The 22,771-nt window shown below is 37.3% G+C and overlaps 1 protein-coding gene across 1 annotated transcript in view; it reads left to right on the top strand.

The window, feature by feature from the left end:
* The window catches only part of CTDP1 (CTD phosphatase subunit 1), a 750,130-nt gene that overhangs the window by 642,046 nt on the left and 85,313 nt on the right, over positions 1 to 22,771 (top strand). The window contains exon 12 of the mRNA XM_053715845.1: positions 4,926 to 5,092. Within this exon, the coding sequence (XP_053571820.1) occupies positions 4,926 to 5,092 (167 nt within the window). The remainder of the gene's footprint in view (positions 1 to 4,925; positions 5,093 to 22,771) is intronic.

Here is a 22,771-nt window from a genome sequence, read left to right as displayed (position 1 = left end):
GACAGAAGGGTAGACACAGAGGGACTGACTGCCTGACGCGTTTCGCGCCCCCTAGTGGCGCTTAATCATAGGCTCAGTTATTTTATCCAGTTAGTGCAGTGTCTGCCACAACCCACGGGCGTTAGCACAATGTTATCTATATGGCTCACATATGAACTATCACTCCCCTGTTGTGAAAAGCTAATAAAAAGCATACGGTAAGAGGCTGTCTTTAGTGGCTTAGAAACAGGCAGAAATTTAGAGGTTTAACCCCTTAACGACACGCGTCGTACAGGGTACGTCTTGCACAAACTGGTCTTTAAAGACCAGCGACGTACCCTGTACGACGTTGGGGTTGAAAGCGGCTGGAAGCGATCCTGATCGCTTCCAGCCGCTTTCCGGTTATTGTAGTGATGCCTCGATATCGAGGCATCACTGCAATAACATTTTACCCCATCCGATGCAGAGAGAGCCACTCTGTGGCCCTCTCTGCACCGGACATCGATGCCGCGATCGTTGGTGGGTGGGAGGCGGGTGGGCGGCGATCGATGGCTTACCGGTGGGCGGGATCGTGGGCGGGCTTGCTTGGGGGCGCGCACGGACGCGCGCGCGTGCACAGGGGAGGCGGGCGCGCGCGCGCGCGCGTGCACAGGGGAGGCGGGCGCGCGCGCGTGCACAGGGGAGGCGGGCGCGCGCGCGTGCGTGCACAGGGGAGGCGGGCGCGCGCGCGTGCACGGGTAGAGAGCGGGTGGGAACCGTTACACTATGGAACAGTGTGGTTTCTGTTTGTGTTTAGAGGGAGAGAGGGGGAATAAATATGTGAATCGAAGTGGTCTTGGAGGGGGGGGGAAGCTACAGAAAAGTGGGGAAAAAATAAAAAATATACATTTTTTTTGTAAACTGGGTACTGGCAGACAGCTGCCAGTACCCAAGATGGCTCCCAATAATGTAGAGGGGGAGGGTTAGAGAGCTGTTTGGGGGGTGATCAGGGAGGTTTGGGGCTAAGAGGGATCCTACACAGCAGCATATGTAAATATGCTCCAAAAAAAAAAGGATACCTTTTATTTTAGTACTGGCAGACTTTCTGCCAGTACTTAAGATGGCGGGGACAATTGTGGGGTGGGGGAGGGAAGAGAGCTGTTTGGGAGGGATTAGGGGGTCTGATGTGTAAGGTGGGAGCCTGATCTCTACACTAAAGCTAAAATTAACCCTGCAAGCTCCCTACAAGATCCCTAATTAACCCCTTCACTGCTAGACATAATACAGGTGTGATGTGCAGCGGCATTTAGCAGCCTTCTAATTACCAAAAAGCATTGCCAAAGCCATATATGTCTGCTATTTCTGAACAAAGGGGATACCAGAGAAGCATTTACAACCATTTGTGCCATAATTGCACAAGCTGTTTGTAAATAATTTCAGTGAGAAACCTAAAATTGCGAAAAAAAATTACGTTTTTTTTTTACATTTGATCGCATTTGGCGGTGAAATGGTGGCATTAAATATACCAAAATGGGCCTAGATCAATACTTTGGGTTGTCTACTACACTACACTAAAGCTAAAATTAACTCTATAAGCTCCCTACATGCTCCCTAATTAACCCCTTCACTGCTGGGCATAAAACACATGTGGTGCGCAGTGGCATTTAGCAGCCTTCTAATTACCAAAAAGCAATGCCAAAGCCATATAAGTCTGCTATTTCCGAACAAAGGGGATCCCAGAGAAGCACTTACAACCATTTATGCCATAATTGCACAAGTTGTTTGTAAATAATTTCTGTGAGAAACCTAAAGTTTGTGAAAAAGTGAACATTTTTTTTTTATTTGATCGCATTTGGCGGTGAAATGGTGGCATGAAATATACCAAAATGGGCCTAGATCAATACTTTGGGATGTCTTCTAAAAAATATATATATACATGTCAAGGGATATTTAGGTATTCCTGACAGATATCAGGGTTCCAATGTAACTAGCGCTCATTTTGAAAAAAAGTGGTTTTGAAATAGTAAAGTGCTACTTGTATTTATTGCCCTATAACTTGCAAATAAAGCAAAGAACATGTTAACATTGGGTATTTCTAAACTCAGGACAAATTTTAGAAACTATTTAGCATGGTTGTTTTTTGGTGGTTGTAAATGTGTAACAGATTTTGAGGGTCAAAGTTAGAAAAAGTGTGTTTTTTTCCATTTTTTCCTCATATTTTATAATATTTTTAATAGTAAATTATAAGATATGATGAAAATAATGGTATCTTTAGAAAGTCCATTTAGTGGCGAGAAAAACGGTATATAATATGTGTGGGTACAGTAAATGAGTAAGAGGAAAATTACAGCTAAACCCAAACACCGCAGAAATGTAAAAATAGCCCTGGTCCTTAAGGGGTTAAATGTTATAAAGTATATTAATATAACAATGTTGGTTGTGCAAAGCTGGGGAATGGGTAGTATCTATCTTTTTAACACAATTTTGGTGTTGACTGTCCCTTTAATTAACCAGTATAGCTTATTAAACTATTATCAATAAACATTTTGATTAGTTTAATATGTAAGATTTATGTTTTTAATCCTTCTGCAAGGTTTAAGAAAATGTATCCTTTACCGGTCTCTAACATTCAGTCTTGGGAAACTAACTGTTCTCAAAGTTGATGAGGCCATTTCTACTTTGGCTAAACGTACTACTATTCTTTTTGATGATAGCTGTTCCTTTAAAGACCTTTTAGATAAGTTATTAGAATCCTTCCTTATGAGGGCTTTTCTGCAAGCAGGGTATATTTTAAGACCAGCAATTTATATTTCTGATGTGGCTGCTGCTTCTTCTTTTTGGTTAGTCTTTCTGGGCAGTTTTCTGAGGAATCTGCTAATAGATTTTTGGAGTTGCTTAAATGTGCTAATACATTCATTTGGGATGCTGTTTTAGACTTCATTAAGATTAATGCTTAAATTATGTATTTAGCAGTACTTTCCAGAAGGCCTTTATGGTTAAAATCTTGGTTTGCTGATATGGTTTCTAAATCCAGGCTTTTATCTTTCTTTTCAGGGAAAGATGTTATTTGGCTCTGGTTTGGATTGTATTATCTCTTCTGTAACTGGAGGTTAAGAGGCTTTTCTTCCTCAGGACAGGAAGTCCAAAGGTAAATTTAAAGCTTCTAATAGCTTTTGCATCTTTCGTCAGAACAGGTCACAGAAATCTGATTGCACCACTCAGAAACAAGTCTCCTCTGGTTACGTCTGGAAGCCAAGTTCTAACTGATACAAGTCTAAGCAGTCTAAGAAATGTAATCCGTTATTCAAGTCTGCATGAAGGTGCTGTCCACAATCCAGAGGCTTGTGTAGGGGGCTGGTTACTCCTTGTTCAGGAAGCTTGCTTTTAGCCTGCTAAGAATCCCTGGGTTCTAAATGTACTCTCTCAGGTGTATCTAATAGGTTTCAGAACAAGGCTTCCCAGGGGAAGGTTTTGTTTAGAGAAATCCTGTAAAGGCTCAAGCTTTTTTTCATTCAGTTTCGGATCTTGAATCTGTGTGAGTGATTGATCCTGTTCAATTGTTGTAACATGAAATGAGGTTTTATTCCAGCCTCTTTATTGTTCCAAAAAAGGAGAGAACTTCCAGACCAATTCTGGACTATTCAAACTGTTTTGCCTTTTTTTTTCATCAAGGTCAGTATGTCCATAATTAATTCTAAAGGATGCTGACCTTCATGTTCCAGTTCACAGGGAACATTATCAGGTCTAAGTTTGCCTTTCTAGACAAGCATCTTTGTTTGTTGAGCTACCATTTGGTCTGGCCACAGCTCCCAGAATATTATCAAAGGTTCTGAATACCATTTTGTCTGTTATCAGAGTTCAGGGTATTGCAGTGTTTCCTTACCTGGACAATATCTTGGTTGAAACTCCATATTTTCATTTAGCAGAATCTCACACCAGCAGACTGTTGTTGTTGTTCCTTCAGCAACATGGTTTGAAAGTCAATTTTCCAAAGAGTTTGCTGGTTACTCAGACAAAGGTTATTTTTCTGGGGGTTCAGATTGATGCAGTTTCCATGATGCTTTCTTTGACAGATCAAAGAAGGTTGAAGCTAGTGTCTGCTAGTCTAAACCTGCAGTTTCTCATTTTTTTGTGGCTCTCTGTATTTAGGTATTAGGTCTCATGACTGCGGCTTAGTCTCTCGTGATGGTGAGAGTCCACAAGCCCCACCTTATGTTTTTGTTCAAGTGGCAGTACTTGTTTTGCACTTCTTTGCTTGGCTTTCTTTCCTGCTTTTTCTTTTTCTTCATCAACTTAGCTTTATGTATGACTGAGGGATCAGGGGAAGTGGGAGGGATTTAAAGCTCCTGGTGTGTTGGGGTCTCTTGAAAACCAAATTTATGTATGCATTAAAGTTTATTAAATGTTCAAGTTCTTTCTAATAAATGTAGTGTTCATGACAATGTTATTTCTCCAAGTTTTTTGTTATAGTCGAAGAAATTGTGAAAATGATTTAGCCAAATTAATATATTTTTGACATGCAGAATGTTAATTGATTCTTGATTTATATATTTGTTGTGTCATGTTACATTTTAGCCTTACATGCTTAATGTTTGGAGGCAATGCAGTGCATTTTAATTGTTCTTTCAAATAATTTTTACTTTTTTTGGATGACTACCTGCAATGGTGTTATCTCATATTTTAATGCTCCAACATGTTGTTCTCTATACAGCTCTATACAGGACAATAAAGACCAGACCAAGAAAATTAGGCTGGGACAGAGGGATTATAGGTCCCTGTTCCGCCAAGAGCTTACAAATTTACAGTGGTTTAAAGTTAAATTATCTTTTGTTTACCATTGTATTGCTTAGTATGTTTGCTGATTACTGAGGCTACAAAAACTAATACAGCATTTGATTTCTTAAGTGTACCAATTTATCAGATCAATAATGGACTAAAACTAATCTCTTCCTCTTGGCTTTCCGCAGGTTGATGACATCTTAGGAGAAGGCAGCGATGACAGCGACAGTGAAAAGAAGACTGTGAAAGTAAAGAAAACACAGAGCACAGCACAAGAAAAAACAGTTAAGAATCCTGAACATAGTACAGAATCATCTTCTTCAAGTGATAGAAGTTTACTAGGGAATGCAAATCGGTAATTCACCATTTTATTTTCAAATATTTGTAGGAATTTTCTAATAATCTTTGGTATCTTGCTTTCTTTCATGTAATTGACAAGAGTCCATGAGCTAGTGACGTATGGTATATACAATCCTACCAGGAGGGGCAAAGTTTCCCAAACCTCAAAATGCCTATAAATACACCCCTCACTACACCCACAATTTAGTTTTACAAACTTTGCCTCCTATGAAAGTGGTGAAGTAAGTTTATGCTTGATTTTCTTCTGTGATATGCGCTTCTCAGCATTTTGAAGCCCGTTTCCTCTCAGAGTACAGTGAATGTCAGAGGGATGCGAAGGGAGTATCACCTATTGATTCTATGGTTTTCCTCATTGGAAATCTTTTCAAAGGTTCTCTTATCGGTCGTAGAGATTCATCTCCTACCTCCCTTTTCAGATCGACGATATACTCTCATATTCCATTACCTCTACTGTTACTTTTTCAGTACTGGTTTGGCTATCTGCTATATGTGGATGGGTGTCTTTCGGTAAGTATGTTTTTCTTTACTTAAGACACTCTCAACTATGGTTTGGCACTTTATGTATTAATATAAAGTTTTAAATATATGTATTGTACTTATATTTGCCATGAGTCAGGTTTATGTATATTTCCTTTTGCAGACTATCCGTTTCAAAATTGGGAAACATATTTAGGAAGTTCTTTTTTCTTACCTGGGGTATAGTCTTTTCTTCAAATTGATGGCTTTTTCATTAATTTTCGCGGGCAAAATTAGGCTTGCGAGGTCGCAAAGTGCTGTTGTTAATTGCGTCATTCGGCTTTCCTTGCAAGGTTGCGTTTGCCATGACGCGAGTTGCGTCATTTCCGAATGTTGTTAACGGCAAAAAAAAAATCGTTGTGCCTCATACTTGACGCCAAATAATTTAATTATTTAAACCCCATTTCCTATATGCCTCTTGCCTTTTTCTATGCTCAGAGGGCTATGCTGTTTTTTTTTCCCATTCCTGAAACTGCTGTATAAGCAAATTGATAATTTTGCTTTATATGTTGTTTTTTCTCTTACATTTGCAAGATGTCTCAATCTGAGCCTGTATCAGAAACCACTGTTGGATCCCTGCTGCATGATAACAGTTCTACCAAAGCTTAGTGTATCTGTTGTAAGTTAGCGGAGATTATATCTCCAGCTGTAGTATGTAATAGTTGTCATATTAAGCTTTTACATGCAGAGAATGTATCCATCGGTAATAGTACAATGCCTGTTGTTCCTTCAACATCTTATGTACATGATATCGCTGTGAATATAAAAGATTTTATTGCGATTCAGAAGGATTTGTCTGCTATTCCACCTTCTAATAAATGTAAAAGGTCTTTTAAAAGTTCTCAGAAAGTTGATGAAATTTCAAATGACCGACAACATACTGAATTATCCTCCTCTGATGAGGATCTATCTGATTCAGAAGATCCTACTTCAGATATTGACACTAACAAATCTACTTATCTCTTTAAGATGTAGTATATTTGTTCCTTGTTAAAAGAGTTGTTGATTACTTTGGATATTGAGGAAACTAGTCCTCTTAATATTAAAACTAGTAAACGTTTAAATTCTGTTTATAAACCTCCTGTGGTTACTCCAGAGATTTTTCCAGTTCCTGATGCTATTTCTGATATTATTTCAAAGGAATGGAATAGGCCTGGTACTTCTTTTATTCCTTCTTCTAGGTTTAAAAAGTTGTATCCTTTGCCAGCAATTAGATTGGAGTTTTGGGAAAAAATCTCCAAAGTTGATTGGGCTATTTCTACTCTTCCCAAACGTACTTCTATCCCTATGGAAGATAGTACTTCCTTTAAGGACCCTTTAGATAGGAAACTTGAATCTTATCTAAGGAAAGCTTATTTATATTCTGGCTATCTTCTCAGACCTGCCATTTCTATGGCTAATGTTGCAGCTGCATCAACTTTTTGGTTGGAAAGCTTAGTGCAACAGGAAACAGATCCTGTCTGTAGATTTTTCTAGCATTGTTCGCTTGTTTCAACATTCTAATCATTTTATCTGTGATGCTATTTTTGATATCATCAAAATTGATGTTAAATCTATGTCTTTGGCTATTTTAGCTAGAAGAGCTTTGTGGCTCAAATATTGGAATGCTGACATGGTATCTAAGTCTAGATTACTATCTCTTTTTTTCCAAGGTAACAATTTATTTGGTTCTCTGTTGGATTTAATTAATTTAACTGTTACTGGGGGGAAGGGAGTTTTTTTTTTGCCTCAGGATAAAAGATCTAAGGGTAAATCTAAAGCTTATAATCGTTTTCAAACAGAAAGCAAATCCTTCCCCCAAAGAATCTGATTCCAATTGGAAACCTTCTTCAAGTTGGAATAAATCCAAGCCTTTTAAGAAACCAAAGCCAGCCCCCAAGTCTGCATGAAGGTGCAGTCCTCATTCCAGCTCAGCTGGTGGGGGGCAGATTAAAATTTTTCCAAAACATTTGGCCAGATTCTGTCCAAAATCAATGGATTCAGAGTATTGTCTCTCAAGGCTAGCGAATAGGATTCAGCGGAAGACCTCCTGTGAGAAGATTTTTTCTCTCACGCGTTCCAGCAAATCCAGTGAAGGCTCAGGCTTTTCTGAAGTGTGTTTCAGATCTAGAGCTTTCAGGGGTAATTATACCAGTTCTGTTTCAGTAACAGGGTCTGGGTTTTTATTCAAATCTATTCATTGTCCCAAAGAAAGAAAATTTATTCAGGCCAGTTCTGGATCTGAAAATTTTATACCGTTTTTTAAGGGTGCCAACTTTCAAAATGGTGACTATAAGGATTCTGCCTTTTGCCTTTACCAAAAAGTTTTTTGATTCCTCAGACAAAGGTAACCTTTTCTCCAACATAGGTGTGTCCGGTCCACGGCGTCATCCTTACTTGTGGGATATTCTCTTCCCCAACAGGAAATGGCAAAGAGCCCAGCAAAGCTGGTCACATGATCCCTCCTAGGCTCCGCCTACCCCAGTCATTCTCTTTGCCGTTGTACAGGCAACATCTCCACGGAGATGGCTTAGAGTTTTTTAGTGTTTAACTGTAGTTTTTATTATTCAATCAAGAGTTTGTTATTTTGAAATAGTGCTGGTATGTACTATTTACTCAGAAACAGAAAAGAGATGAAGATTTCTGTTTGTATGAGGAAAATGATTTTAGCAACCGTCACTAAAATCCATGGCTGTTCCACACAGGACTGTTGAGAGCAATTAACTTCAGTTGGGGGAACAGTGTGCAGTCTCTTGCTGCTTGAGGTATGACACATTCTAACAAGACGATGTAATGCTGGAAGCTGTCATTTTCCCTATGGGATCCGGTAAGCCATGTTTATTACGATCGTAAATAAGGGCTTCACAAGGGCTTATTAAGACTGTAGACTTTATTTGGGCTAAATCGATTCATTATTAACATATATTCAGCCTTGAGGAATCATTTTATCTGGGTATTTTGATATATTGATATCGGCAGGCACTGTATTAGACACCTTATTCTTTAGGGGCTTTCCCAAAGCATAAGCAGAGCCTCATTTTCGCGCCGGTGTTGCGCACTTGTTTTTGAGAGGCATGGCATGCAGTCGCATGTGAGAGGAGCTCTGATACTTAGAAAGGACTTTCTGAAGGCGTCATTTGGTATCGTATTCCCCTTTGGGCTTGGTTGGGTCTCAGCAAAGCAGATACCAGGGACTGTAAAGGGGTTAAAGTTCAAAACGGCTCCGGTTCCGTTATTTTATGGGTTAAAGCTTCCAAATTTGGTGTGCAATACTTTTAAGGCTTTAAGACACTGTGGTGAAAATTTGGTGAATTTTGAACAATTCCTTCATGTTTTTTTCGCAATTGAACGCTTGATTTTATCGAAGCGAGGGTTCTCAGATTCTGTTATCGATACTCTTGTTCAGGCCAGAAAGCCTGTAACTAGAAAGATTTACCACAAAATTTGGAAAAAATATATCTGTTGGTGTGAATCTAAAGGATTCCCTTGGGACAAGGTTAAGATTCCTAGGATTCTATCCTTCCTTCAAGAAGGATTGGAAAAGGGTTTATCTGCAAGTTCCCTGAAGGGACAGATTTCTGCCTTGTCGGTGTTACTTCACAAAAAACTGGCTGCTGTGCCAGATGTTCAAGCCTTTGTTCAGGCTCTGGTTAGAATTAAGCCTGTTTACAAACCTTTGACTCCTCCTTGGAGTCTCAATTTAGTTCTTTCAGTTCTTCAGGGGGTTCCGTTTGAACCCTTGCATTCCGTTGATATTAAGTTATTATCTTGGAAAGTTTTGTTTTTAGTTGCAATTTCTTCTGCCAGAAGAGTTTCAGAATTATCTGCTCTGCAGTGTTCTCCTCCTTATCTGGTGTTTCATGCAGATAAGGTGGTTTTACGTACTAAACCTGGTTTTCTTCCAAAAGTTGTTTCTAACAAAAACATTAACCAGGAGATTATCGTACCTTCTCTGTGTCCGAAACCAGTTTCAAAGAAGGAACGTCTGTTGCACAATTTGGATGTTGTTCGCGCTCTAAAATTCTATTTAGATGCTACAAAGGATTTTAGACAAACATCTTCCTTGTTTGTTGTTTATTCCGGTAAAAGGAGAGGTCAAAAAGCAACTTCTACCTCTCTCTCTTTTTGGATTAAAAGCATCATCAGATTGGCTTACGAGACTGCCGGACGGCAGCCTCCCGAAAGAATCACAGCTCATTCCACTAGGGCTGTGGCTTCCACATGGGCCTTCAAGAACGAGGCTTCTGTTGATCAGATATGTAGGGCAGCGACTTGGTCTTCACTGCACACTTTTACCAAATTTTACAAGTTTGATACTTTTGCTTCTTCTGAGGCTATTTTTGGGAGAAAGGTTTTGCAAGCCGTGGTGCCTTCCATTTAGGTGACCTGATTTGCTCCCTCCCTTCATCCGTGTCCTAAAGCTTTGGTATTGGTTCCCACAAGTAAGGATGACGCCGTGGACCGGACACACCTATGTTGGAGAAAACAGAATTTATGTTTACCTGATAAATTACTTTCTCCAACGGTGTGTCCGGTCCACGGCCCGCCCTGGTTTTTTTTTAATCAGGTCTGATAATTTATTTTCTTTAACTACAGTCACCACGGTACCATATGGTTTCTCCTATGCAAATATTCCTCCTTAACGTCGGTCGAATGACTGGGGTAGGCGGAGCCTAGGAGGGATCATGTGACCAGCTTTGCTGGGCTCTTTGCCATTTCCTGTTGGGGAAGAGAATATCCCACAAGTAAGGATGACGCCGTGGACCGGACACACCGTTGGAGAAAGTAATTTATCAGGTAAACATAAATTCTGTTTTTAGGTTTCCAGATAGATTCAGTGTCCATAACTTTGTCTCTAACAGACAAGAGACATTTGAAATTGGTTGCAGCCTGTCGGAACCTTCAGTCTCAATCATTCCCTTCAGTGGCTATGTGCATGGAAGTTTTAGGTTTCATGACTGCAGTATCAGACATGATCCCCTTTGCTCTTTTTCATATGAGACCTACAGCTCTGTATGCTGAATCAGTGGTGCAGGGATTATACAAAGATATCACAATTAATATCCTTAAATCCCAATGTTCAACTTTCTCTGACTTGGTTAGATCACCATCGTATAATTCAAGGGGCCTCTTTTGTTTGTCCAACCTGGACTGTAATCACAACAGATGCAAGTCTTTCAGGTTGGGGAGTTGTTTGGTGATCTCTAACAAAACAAGGGGTTTGGAAATCTCAAGAGGCGAGGTTACCAATCAATATTTTAGAACTCCGTGCTTTTTTCATGGCTCATCAGGTTTGGCCCCTGTTGAAGAGGGAACCATTCATTTGTTTTCAGACAGACAATATCACAACTGTGGCATATGTCAATCGTCAGGGTGGGACTCACTGTCCCCTAGCTATGAAAGAAGTATCTTGGATACTTTCTTGGGCGGAATCCAGCTCTTGTCTAATTTCTGCGGTACGTATCCCAGGTGTAGACAATTGGGAAGCATCAGACTTTACATCCGGGGGAGTGGTTGCTTCATCCAGATGTGTTTTTTCAGATTGTTCAGATGTGGGGTCTTCTAGAAATAGATCCGATGGCTTCCCATCTAAACAAGAAACTTCCCAGGTACCTATCCAGGTCCAGGGATCCTTAGGCGGAGTCAGTGGATGTATTAGCAGTTCCTTGGTTTTACCAACCTGCTTATATCTTCCCGCTTAGTTCTTCTTCCAAGAATGATCTCCAAGATCATCATGGAACATTTGTTTGTGTTTCTAATAGCACCAGCATGGCCTCACAGGTTCTGGTATGCAGATATTGTCCAAATGTCCAGCTGTCAACCTTGGCCACTTCCTTTAAGACCAGACCTTCTGTCTCAAGGTCCGTTTTTCCATCAGGATCCCAAATCATTAAATTTGAAGGTATGGAAATTCAACGCTTAGTGCTTAGTCATAGAGGTTTCTCTGACTCAGTGATTGATACTATGTTACAGGCTCGTAAATCTGTTTCTAGGAAGATTTATTATCAAGTTTGGAAGACTTATATTTCATGGTGTTCTTCTTATAAAACTCCTGGCATTCTTTTAGAATTCCTAGAATTGTAATGTTTCTTCAGGATGGTTTGGATAAAGATTTGTCTGCAAGTACTTTGAAGGGACAAATCTCTGCTCTTTCTGTTTTATTTCACAGAAAGGTTGCTAAGCTTCCTGATATTCACTGTTTTGTACAGGCTTTGGTCCATATCAAGCCTGTCATTAAATCAATATCTCCTCCTTGGAGTCTTAATTTGCTTTTGAAGGCTTTACAGGCTCCTCCTTTTGAGCCTATGCATTCTTCGGATATCAAACTACTTTCTTGGAAAGTGTTGTTCCTTTTGGCTATCTCTTCTGCTAGAAGAGTTTCTGAATGATCTGCTCTTTCTTCTGAGTCACCTTTTCTGATTTTCCATCAAGATAAGGCAGTTTTGCGGATTTCATTTAAATTTTTACCTAAAGTTGTGAATTCTAACAACATTAATAGGGAAATTGTTGTCCCCTATTTGTGTCCTAATCCTAATAATTCTTTGGAGAGATCCTTACATCCTCTGGATGTTGTAAGAGCTTTGAAATATTATGTTGAAGCTACTAAAGACTTCAGGAAGACTTCTAGTCTATTTGTTGTCTTTTCTGGTTCTAGGAAAGGTCAGAAAAAACTTCTGCCATTTCCTTGGCATCTTGGTTAAAGCTTTTGATTCATCAGGCTTATTTGGAGTCGGAAATAAAAGAATGTGTTCACAACTCTTAAGCCAGTCTAGCTATCTCCTATTTAGGGAGGTGATATCCAAAACCTCTCAGTATAATACAGAAACAAAGAAAAAATATAGGAGAAGCGCTTAAACAGCTGCTGGATATAAGCAATGTATATAAATATATTTTTTAATTGTATTTATGAGAGAAAAAAATGGGTTTAACAGATTATATAAAATATGTGTGCCCTATAAAGGTGTTAAGCTTATATAAAATATCAGTATCTATCCTTTAATAGACTTGATATATTTAATATATTATTAAAACTTATAAATATGTAATGGATAAAGTTCAAATTTTTAGTTGATTTATAAAATAAAATTTTATTAATTCAGCGTCTAAGCAAATTTATAATACCAGAACTACATAAAACAAGAGGACCTGCACAATATAAAAAAACAATAGATTTCTATAAAATATATTAAACTTTATATATATATATATATATATATATATATATACACACAGTCCAGATGGAGGACAGCACAATCTTACACCTTTTCAGCTGCCAAGGTGCACTGCAAGCCAATTCGTATCCTCTCAAAGAACACAGGCACTCACTGGTCTTTAATAAAAGGTAATCCTTTATTCATTCCATTAAAACGATAATAATAACATAATGTTATTATCGTTTTAATGGAATGAATAAAGGATTACCTTTTATTAAAGACCAGTGAGTGCCTGTGTTCTTTGAGAGGATATATATATATATATATATATATATATATATATATATATATATATATATATATATATATATATATATATATATATATATATATATATATATATATATATATTTTGAATATATTGTAACCGGTTTACTACAAAAAGGTATACAACTTTTAAGATCCTATCATTAAATATCAAACTAAAAACATCTTGCGTTAGTCATATAAATATATATGAAAATATAATTGCATTACAATGTTCAAATCTTGAAAAAAGCTGGTAACAGCTGAAACGCGTTGATTGGGACTATCAACACAACTTGAAGTATATCATCTAAGTTTTCCTACATTGGAGGATAATTACAGAGCGCTCTGTACATTGAAGACTATAATCGATCCTCTATAAAACTACTGGTGATTACCGCAAGTGGTTCAAAACTGCTGTTTGAAACACTGTTTGAAAACACCGCCGATTTTCCGCTACTGCCATTGGACCACCAGGAATTCACATGACCTGTGACATGGACTACAGTCATACAGGTACTCGACAGTGAACGCTGCAACAGGTAGTGGGGTCCAAACAAAGGCTGCAAGCATAGGAAATCTACCTTCTATCTAACGGTGAGTCGAATTACACATATCCACAGGCTACGACAGTCTAAACATTATTAAGGCTACGAGCTAACATAATTGTATCCACTCCCTCAAAGTATCTATATATACTTAACACTTGCGAATATCTAACTCTTAGAAACGAATAGGTTTTTTAAAAAACGAAGAGACGTTTATTTGAACTCTCTGTGGATTAACTACAAAATAAAGAGGGACGATCCATCAAGAAAATAAGACATTTAGCCCTCTTAAATCACATGATTGGTTAAATCCAGTACATCACGTTCATATTATTCTTCTTGGCAAGATTGCATGAATATACCTCTCATTAATTCACTTTATGCCGAAATCTAGTTGAGTCTTACTCTTTATTTGAACATTGTAATGCAATTATATTTTTATATATATTTATATGACTAACGCAAGATGTTTTTAGTTTGATATTTATTGATAGGATCTTAAAAGTTGTATACCTTTTTGTAGTAAACCGGTTACAATATATTCTATCTATATATATATATATATATATATATATATATATATATATATATATATATATATATATATATATATATATTTTAAGTTTAATATATTTTATAGAAATATATATTTTTTTTATATTGTGCAGGTCCTCTTGTTTTATGTAGTTCTGGTATTATAAATTTGCTTAGACGCTGAATTAATAAAATGTTATTTTATAAATCAACTAAAAATTTGAACTTTATCCATTACATATTTATAAGGTTTAATAATATATTAAATATATTGAGTCTATTAAAGGGTAGATACTGATATTTTATATAAGCTTAACACCTTTTATAGGGCACACATATTTTATATAATCTGTTAAACCCATTTTTTTCTCTCATAAATACAATTAAAAAATATATTTATATACATTGCTTATAGCCAGCAGCTGTTTAAGCGCTTCTCCTAAATTTTTTCTTTGTTTATGTATTTGGAGTCGGGTCAGGCCCCGCCTCAGAGAATCACAGCTCATTCTACTAGATCAGTCTCCACTTTGTGTGCTTTTAAGAATGAAGCTTCAGTTGAGATTTGCAAAGCAGCAACTTGGTCTTCTTTGCATACATTTACTAAATTCTACCATTTTTACGTATTTGCCTCTTCGGAAGCAGTTTTTGGTAGAAAAGTTCTTCAGGCAGCTGTTTCAGTTTGATTCCTCTGCTTATGTTTTAAATTTTTTTCTTTTCAATTATGAGAAAAACTTATTTTTTTGGATGTGGATATAATTTTTTTCAGCGGAAAATGGCTGTTTTTATTTTTATCCCTCCCTCTCTAGTGACTCTTCTGTGGAGTTCCACATCTTAGGTATTACTATGCCATATGTCACTAGTTCATGTACTCTTGCCAATTACATGAAAGAAAGCATAATTTATGTAAGAACTTAACTGATAAATTCCTTTCTTTCATATTGGCAAGAGTCCATGAGACCCACCCTTTTTATGGTGGTTATGATTTTTTGTATAAAGCACAATTATTTCCAGTTCCTTTTTTTGATGCTTTTTACTCCTTTTTCTATCACCCCACTACTTGGCTATTCGTTAAACTGAATTTTGGGTGTGGTGAGGGGTGTATTTATAGGAATTTTGAGGTTTGGGAATCTTTGCCCCTCCTGGTAGGATTGTATATCCTATACATCACTAGCTCATGGACTCTTGCCAATATGAAAGAACTGTATCAGGTAAATTCTTACATAAATTATGCTTTATTGCTTAGAGGAACCATGAATTATACAGGTACAAATCCTAAAATCCAGAATTTTGTCATCAATAATAATTTTCCCCACCAGTAAGTCACAATCTTCTCTGCCTGCATCTTTGGTTTTGATTTTGTGTTCTAAAATGCAAATGATAGTTGTTATAACCTTTCAGATTACAGTACTGTACCATCTTTTTGATGGTACTATTTAGAAAAAAAAATATTAAAAATGAAATAAAACTGCCTTTAGGTTTCATATCTAAGTTGTATTATTAAATTACATAATATATTGTTTTTTTACAGTTGGTTCCATCCCATCTCTTAGCTGTCCCATTTTACATTTACAAATATAGACAAATACCAAAACTTTTCTGGTCCCAAGCATTTTGGATAAGGGGTTTTGTACCTGTATATAGGTTATACTGTACATTCATTTTTTTATTTTATCATTTATATACAACTGCAAACGTTTATTGCACTATATTGATCATAAAAGGAAATAGGTTTATATGTAGAAATTTTTGACATGTAATTGAATTGTGTGTTTTTTTCTCTCTTCGTTTTTTTAAGCTATAGAATATTTATGGTTTAAATGTATTATGTGTAGATTTTAGTGCAGTTGGTATTGCAGAATTATCACAGGTTGGATCTTCAAATATCCCTCTGTACTTCAATAGGAAATGTTACAAATATTCATAAACCTTTCAACTGGTATAGATTTAAACTTTTTTTAAATTGTAAAACAAATAGGAATTCTATAATCAGTCTGTATAATCGGCTTTTGCAATTGTGCTTTAATGTTATTGCTTCTCAACACAATTATTGTGTTGATTATCATTTTCTTTCATGTAATTGGCAAGAATCCATGAGCTAGTGAGGTATGGGATATACAATCTTACCAGGAGGGGCAAAGTTTCCCAAACCTCAAAATGCCTATAAATACACCCCTCACCACACCCATAATTTAGTTTTTACAAACTTTGCCTCCCTATGGAGGTGGTGAAGTAAGTTTGTGCTTGATTTTCTTCTGTGATATGCACTTCTCAGCATTTTGAAGCCTGATTCCTCTCAGAGTACAGTGAATGTCAGAGGGATGTGAAGGGAGTATCACCTATTGATTCTATGGTTTTCCTTGTGGAAAATCTTTTCATAGGTTCTCTGTTATCGGTCGTAGAGATTCATCTCCTACATCCCTTTTCAGATCGACAATATACTCTCATATTCCATTACCTCTACTGATACTGTTTCCTTACTGGTATATGTGGATGGGTGTCTTTTTCGGTAAGTATGTTTTCATTACTTAAGACACTTTCAGCTATGGTTTGGCACTTTATGTATTAAATATAAAGTTTTAAATATGTGTATTGTACTTATATTTGCCATGAGTCAGGTTTATGTATATTTCCTTTTGCAGACTATCAGTTTCAAAATTGGGAAAACATATTTAGGAAGTTATTTTTCTTGATAATGACACATTGAGTCCACGGATCATCTAATTACTAATGGGATATATCACTCCTTCCCAGCAGGAGGCGGCAAAGAGCACCACAGCAAAGCTGTTAAATATCACCTCCCTTTCCTCCCACCCCAGTCATTCTCTTTGCCTATGTTAGAGCAAGGAAGTGGTAAATTTAGGTGTTAGTAAAAGAGTCTTCAAGTTCGGATAAGGTAGTTTTACGTACAAAGTTAGGGTTTCTCCCTAAAGTAGTTTCTGACCGGAACATTAATCAGGAGATTGTTGTTCCTTCCTTGTGTCCTAATCCTTCTTCTCAGAAGGAACGGCTTCTGCACAATTTGGACGTGGTACGTGCACTAAAATTTTTACTTACAGGCGACTAAGTATTTTCGTCAGTCTTCTGCTTTGTTTGTGGTTTTCTCGGGCAAACGTAAGGGACAGAAAGCTACGGCTACTTCTCTTTCTTTATGGCTAAAGAGTATCATACGTTTTGCCTATGAAACTGCTGGACAGCAGCCTCCAGAGAGAGTTACGGCTCATTCCACAAGGGCTGTTTCTTCCTCATGGGCATTCAAAAATTAAGCTTCTGTGGAACAGATTTGCAAGGCTGCAACTTGGTCCTCTCTTCACACTTTTTCTAAATTCTATAAATTTGACACTTTTGCCTCAGCTGAGGCCGCTTTTGGGAGAAAGGTTCTTCAAGCAGTGGTGCCTTCCGTTTAGGAGTTTGCCTGTCTTGTCCCTCCCTTATTATCTGTGTACTCTAGCTTGGGTATTGAATCCCATTAGTAATTAGATGATCTGTGGACTCATCGTGTCATTAGAAAGAAAACAAAATTTATGCTTACCTGATAAATTTCTTTCTTTCTTGACACGATGAGTCCACGGCCCGCCCTGTTCTTTTAGACAGGGTGTTGGTATGTTATAAACTTCAGACACCTCTGCACCTTGTTGCTTCCTTTCTCTGCTTTACGGTCAAATGACTGGGGTGGGAGGGAAGGGAGGTGATATTTAACAGCTTTGCTGTGGTGTTTTTTGCCGTCTCCTGCGGGGCAGGAGTGATATATCCCATTAGTAATTAGATGATCCGTGGACTTATCGTGTCAAGAAAGAAATACATTTATCGGGTAAGCATAAATTTTGTTTTTCTTACCTGGGGTATTGTCTTTTCTACAAATTGACTGCTTTTTCATTAATTTTTGTAGGCAAAATTAGGCTCGCAAGGTTGTAAAATGCGATTTATTGCATCATTCTTGGCGTGAGAATTTTTTGGCGTGAAGGTACTTCGGTGACGCAAATTTGTCATTTCCGGCGTCTTAGTTGACGCCAGGTTTCCTTGCTCAAGGTTGCGTCTGCCATGACGCGAGTTGTGTCATTTCCGGATGTTAGCGCCAAAAAATTTCAAAAAATTTCTCTTGCTTTTTTTCTATGTTCAGAGGGCTATGCTGTTTGCATTTTTTTCCCATTCCTGAAACTGCCATATAAGGAAATTGATCATTTTGCTTTATATGTTGTTTTTTTCGCTTACATTTGCAAGATGTCTCAATCTGATCCTGTCTCAGAAATTACTGTTGGAACCCTGCTGCCTGATAACAGTTCTACCAAAGCTAAGTGTATCTGTTGTAAATTTGTGGAGATTATATCTCCAGCTGTAGTATGTATTAGTTGTCATAAGATTTTACATGCAGAGAATGTATCCATCAGTACTAGTACAATGCCTGTTGTTCCTTCAACATCTAATGTACATGATATTCCTGTGAATATAAAATATTTTTTTGCTGATGCGATTCAGAAGGCTTTGTCTGCTATTCCGCCTTCTAATAAACGTAAAAGGTTTTTTAAAACTTCTTATAAAGTTCATAAATTTTAAATGACTGACAACATACTGAATTATCCTCCTCTGATGAGGATCTATCTGATTCAGAAGATCCTACCTCAGATATTGACACTGACAAATCTACTTATCTCTTTAAGATGTAGTATATTTGTTCCTTGTTAAGAGGTGTTGATTACTTTGGCTATTGAGGAAACTAGTCCTCTTGATACTAAAACTAGTAAACATTTAAATTCTGTTTATAAACCTCCTGTGGTTACTCCAGAGGTGTTTCAAGTTCCTGATGCAATTTCTGATATGATTTCAAAGGAATGGAATAGGCCTGGTACTTCTTTTATTCCTTCGTCTAGGTTTTAAAAGTTGTATCCTTTGCCAGCAGTTAGATTTTTAGTTTTGGGAAAAAATCCCCAAAGTAGATTAGGCTATTTCTACTCTTGCCAAACATACTACTATTCCTATAGAAGATAGTACTTCTTTTAAGGACCCTTTAGATAGGAAACTTGAATCTTATCTAAGGAAAGCTTATTTATTTTCTGGCTACATTCTTAGGCCTGATGTTGCAGCTGCATCAACTTTTTGGTTGGAAAGCTTAGCGCAACAGGAAACAGATCCAGATTTGTCTAGCATTGTTTGCTTGCTTCAACATGCTAATCATTTTATCTGTGATGCTATTTTTGGTATCATCAAAATTGATGTTAAATCTATGTCTTTAGCTAGAAGAGCTTTGTGGCTCAAATATTGGAATGCTGACATGGTATCTAAGTCTAGATTACTATCCCTTTCTTTGCAAGGTAACAATTTATTTGGTTCTCAGTTGGATTCAATTATTTCAACTGTTACTGGGGGGAAGGGAGTTTTTTTTTACCTCAGGATAAAAGATCTAAGGGTAAATCTAAAGCTTCTAATTGTTTTCTTTCTTTTCAACAGAATAAGGAACAGAAAACCACTCCTTCCCCCTAAGAATCTGGTTCCAATTGGAACCCTTCAAGTTGTAATAAATCCAAGCCTTTTAAGAAACCAAAGCCAGCCCCCAAGTCTGCATGAAGGTGCGGCCCTCAATCCAGCTCAGCTGGTGGGGGGCAGATTAAAAATGTTCCAAAGCATTTGGGCAGATTCTGTCCAAAATCAATGGATTCAGAGTATTGTCTCTCAAGGGTATCGAATAGGATTCAGAGTAAGACCTCCTGTGAGAAGATTTTTTTTCTCTTACACGTCCCAGCAAATCCAGTGAAGTCTCAGGCTTTTCTGAAGTGTGTTTCAGATCTAGAGCTTTCAGGGGTAATCATACCAGTTCCGTTTCAGGAACAGGGTCTGGGTTTTATTTAAATCTATTCATTGTCCCAAAGATAGAAAATTTGTTCAGGCCAGTTCTGGATCTGAAAATTTTGAATCGTTTTGTAAGAGTGACAACTTTCAAAATGGTGACTATAAGGACTTTTCTGCCTTTTGTTCAGCAAGGTCATTATATGTCCACGATAGACTTACAGGATGCATATCTTCATATTCCGTTGCATCCAGACCACTATCGGTTTCTGAGATTCCCTTTTCTAGACAAGCATTACCAATTTGTCGCTCTTTCATTTGGCCTAGCGACAGCTCCAAAGATTTTTTCAAAGGTTCTCGGTGCCCTACTCTTCAAAGACATGGTTGGAGGATCAATTTACCAAAAAGTTCCTTGAGTCCTCAGACAAGGGTCAACTTTTTAGGTTTCCAAATAGATTCAGTGTCCATGACTCTGTCTCTAACAGACAAGAGATGAATAAAATTGGTTTCAGCTTGTCGGAACCTTCCGTCTCAATCATTCCCTTCAGTGTCTATGTGCATGGAGGTTTTAAGTCTCATGACTGCAGCATCGGACGCGATCCCCTTTGCTCGTTGGTTTGGATAAAGGTTTGTCTGCAAGTTCTTTGAAGGGACACATCTCTGCTTTTTCTGTTTTATTTCACAGAAAGATTGCTAAGCTTCCTGATATTCACTGTTTTGTTCAGGCTTTGGTCCGTATCAAGCCTGTAATTAAATCAATTTCTCCTCCTTGGAGTCTTAATTTGGTTTAGAAGGCTTTACAGGCTCCTCCTTTTGTGCTTATGCATTCTTTGGATATTAAACTACTTTCTTGGAAAGTGTTGTTCCTTTTGGCGATCTCTTCTGCTAGAAGAGTTTCTGAATAATCTGCTCTTTCTTGTGAGTCTCCTTTTCTGATTTTCCATCAGGATAAGGTAGTTTTGCAGACTTCATTTACATTTTTACCTAAAGTTGTGAATTCTAACAACATTTATAGGGAAATTGTTGTTCCCTCTTTGTGTCCTAATCCTAAAAATTCTTTGGGGAGATCCTTACATTCTTTGGATGTTGTAAGAGCTTTGAAATATTATGTTGAAGCTACTAAAGATTTCAGGAAGACTTCTAGTCTATTTGTTGTCTTTTCTGGTTCTAGAAAAGGTCAGAAAACTTCTGCCATTTCCTTGGCATCTTGGTTAAAGCTTTTGATTCATCAGGCTTATATGGAGTCGGGTCAGACCCCGCCTCAGAGAATCACAGCTCATTCTACTAGATCAGTCTCCACTTCGTGGGCTTTTAAGAATGAAGCTTCAGTTGATCAGATTTGCAAAGCAGCAACTTGATCTTCTTTGCATACATTTAGTAAATTCTACAGTTTTTACGTATTTGTCTCTTCGGAAGCAGTTTTTGGTAGAAAAGTTCTTCAGGCAGCTGTTTCAGTTTGATTCCTCTGCTTATGTTTAAAGTTTTTTTCTTTTCAATTATGAGAAAAAATTATTTTTTTGGATGTGGATTTAATTTTTTCAGTGGAAAATGGCTGTTTTTATTTTTATCCCTCCCTCTCTAGTGACTCTTCTGTAAAGTTCCACATCTTGGGTATTACCATCCCATTCGTCACTAGCTCATGGACTCTTGCCAATTACATGAAAGAAAGCATAATTTATGTAAGAGCTTACCTGATAAATTCATTTCTTTCATATTGGCAAGAGTCCATGATACCCACCCTTTTTATGGTGGTTATGTTTTTTTGTATACAGCACAATCCACTACTTGGCTATTCGTTAAACTGAATTGTGGGTGTGGTGAGGGGTGTATTTATAGGCATTTTGAGGTTTGGGAAACTTTGCCCCCTCCTGGTAGGATTGTATATCCCATACGTCACTAGCTCATGGACTCTTGACAATATGAAAAATTAATTTATCAGGTAAGTTCTTACATAAATTATGTTTTTTCACAGTTGCTAATTTACCCCTTTGGATTTAGTTTTTTTTTCAGAGGGACCATAATATGTTAGGGAACAGATGATGGCCAATGGCCGAAAAAGTGAAAGAATTGAAAGGTATAGAAGTGGTATTTATTTTTATTTTTTTTCTAAAATTGTAGTTGTCCCTTTTTCTGGTTTATAGGGTTATGAAACCCAAAAACCATTATTTTCTGATTCAGACAGAGCATACAATAAAAAAACAACACTGCAGACTTCACTAGCCTAACCCTAATATCTGTCTCTCATTATAAGATAGATAAGTTTTTCTAAGAAAATAACAGTGGCAAGCCTTGTGTTCACCAGTAACTAGTCTGGATATGTTCCTGTTAAAAAAATGCAAATAATCGGTGAGGGGGGTTTGGTCACTGAAAAACAAAATATTTAATGTATTCAGAATGTCTTTGTTCTTGGAATGTATGTTAATTATCTACAGAAGTGCCTATGTAAATTCTTTGCAACAGACTCTCACCATCTTTTGTTGGACCATCTTCATTTATATTAGCCTGAGCTCAACATCAAAGGGACATTTGACTTTAAAATAATATGTACTGCATGTAAGGTATTGCACATAAATATTGGCTTGGGAAAAACATATTAATAAAAATGAAAAGTACTTTTAAGTTTTACTAAAAATATAATTAAACCTCATGATTTACTCAAGGGGGACTATATAAACACAATGAGGAAACATATAACAGAATTAAGAAGTATAATGTCCTTCAATGATGCACAATTCCAGGCACCATCAAGCGAAGACAGCACAAAAAAATCAACACAAAAAAACTATTTAGAAAGGTTCATGTACCTAACATATAATACAATTGTGACGGATACCCCTGGCTACCTCGACTGGGTAGCTC

The sequence above is a fragment of the Bombina bombina genome, chromosome 5 (genome assembly GCF_027579735.1).
Source record: "Bombina bombina isolate aBomBom1 chromosome 5, aBomBom1.pri, whole genome shotgun sequence".
NCBI lineage: Eukaryota > Metazoa > Chordata > Amphibia > Anura > Bombinatoridae > Bombina > Bombina bombina.
The sequence above is the reverse complement of the archived record's forward strand: the minus strand, read 5'-3'. Positions and strand labels throughout refer to the sequence as shown.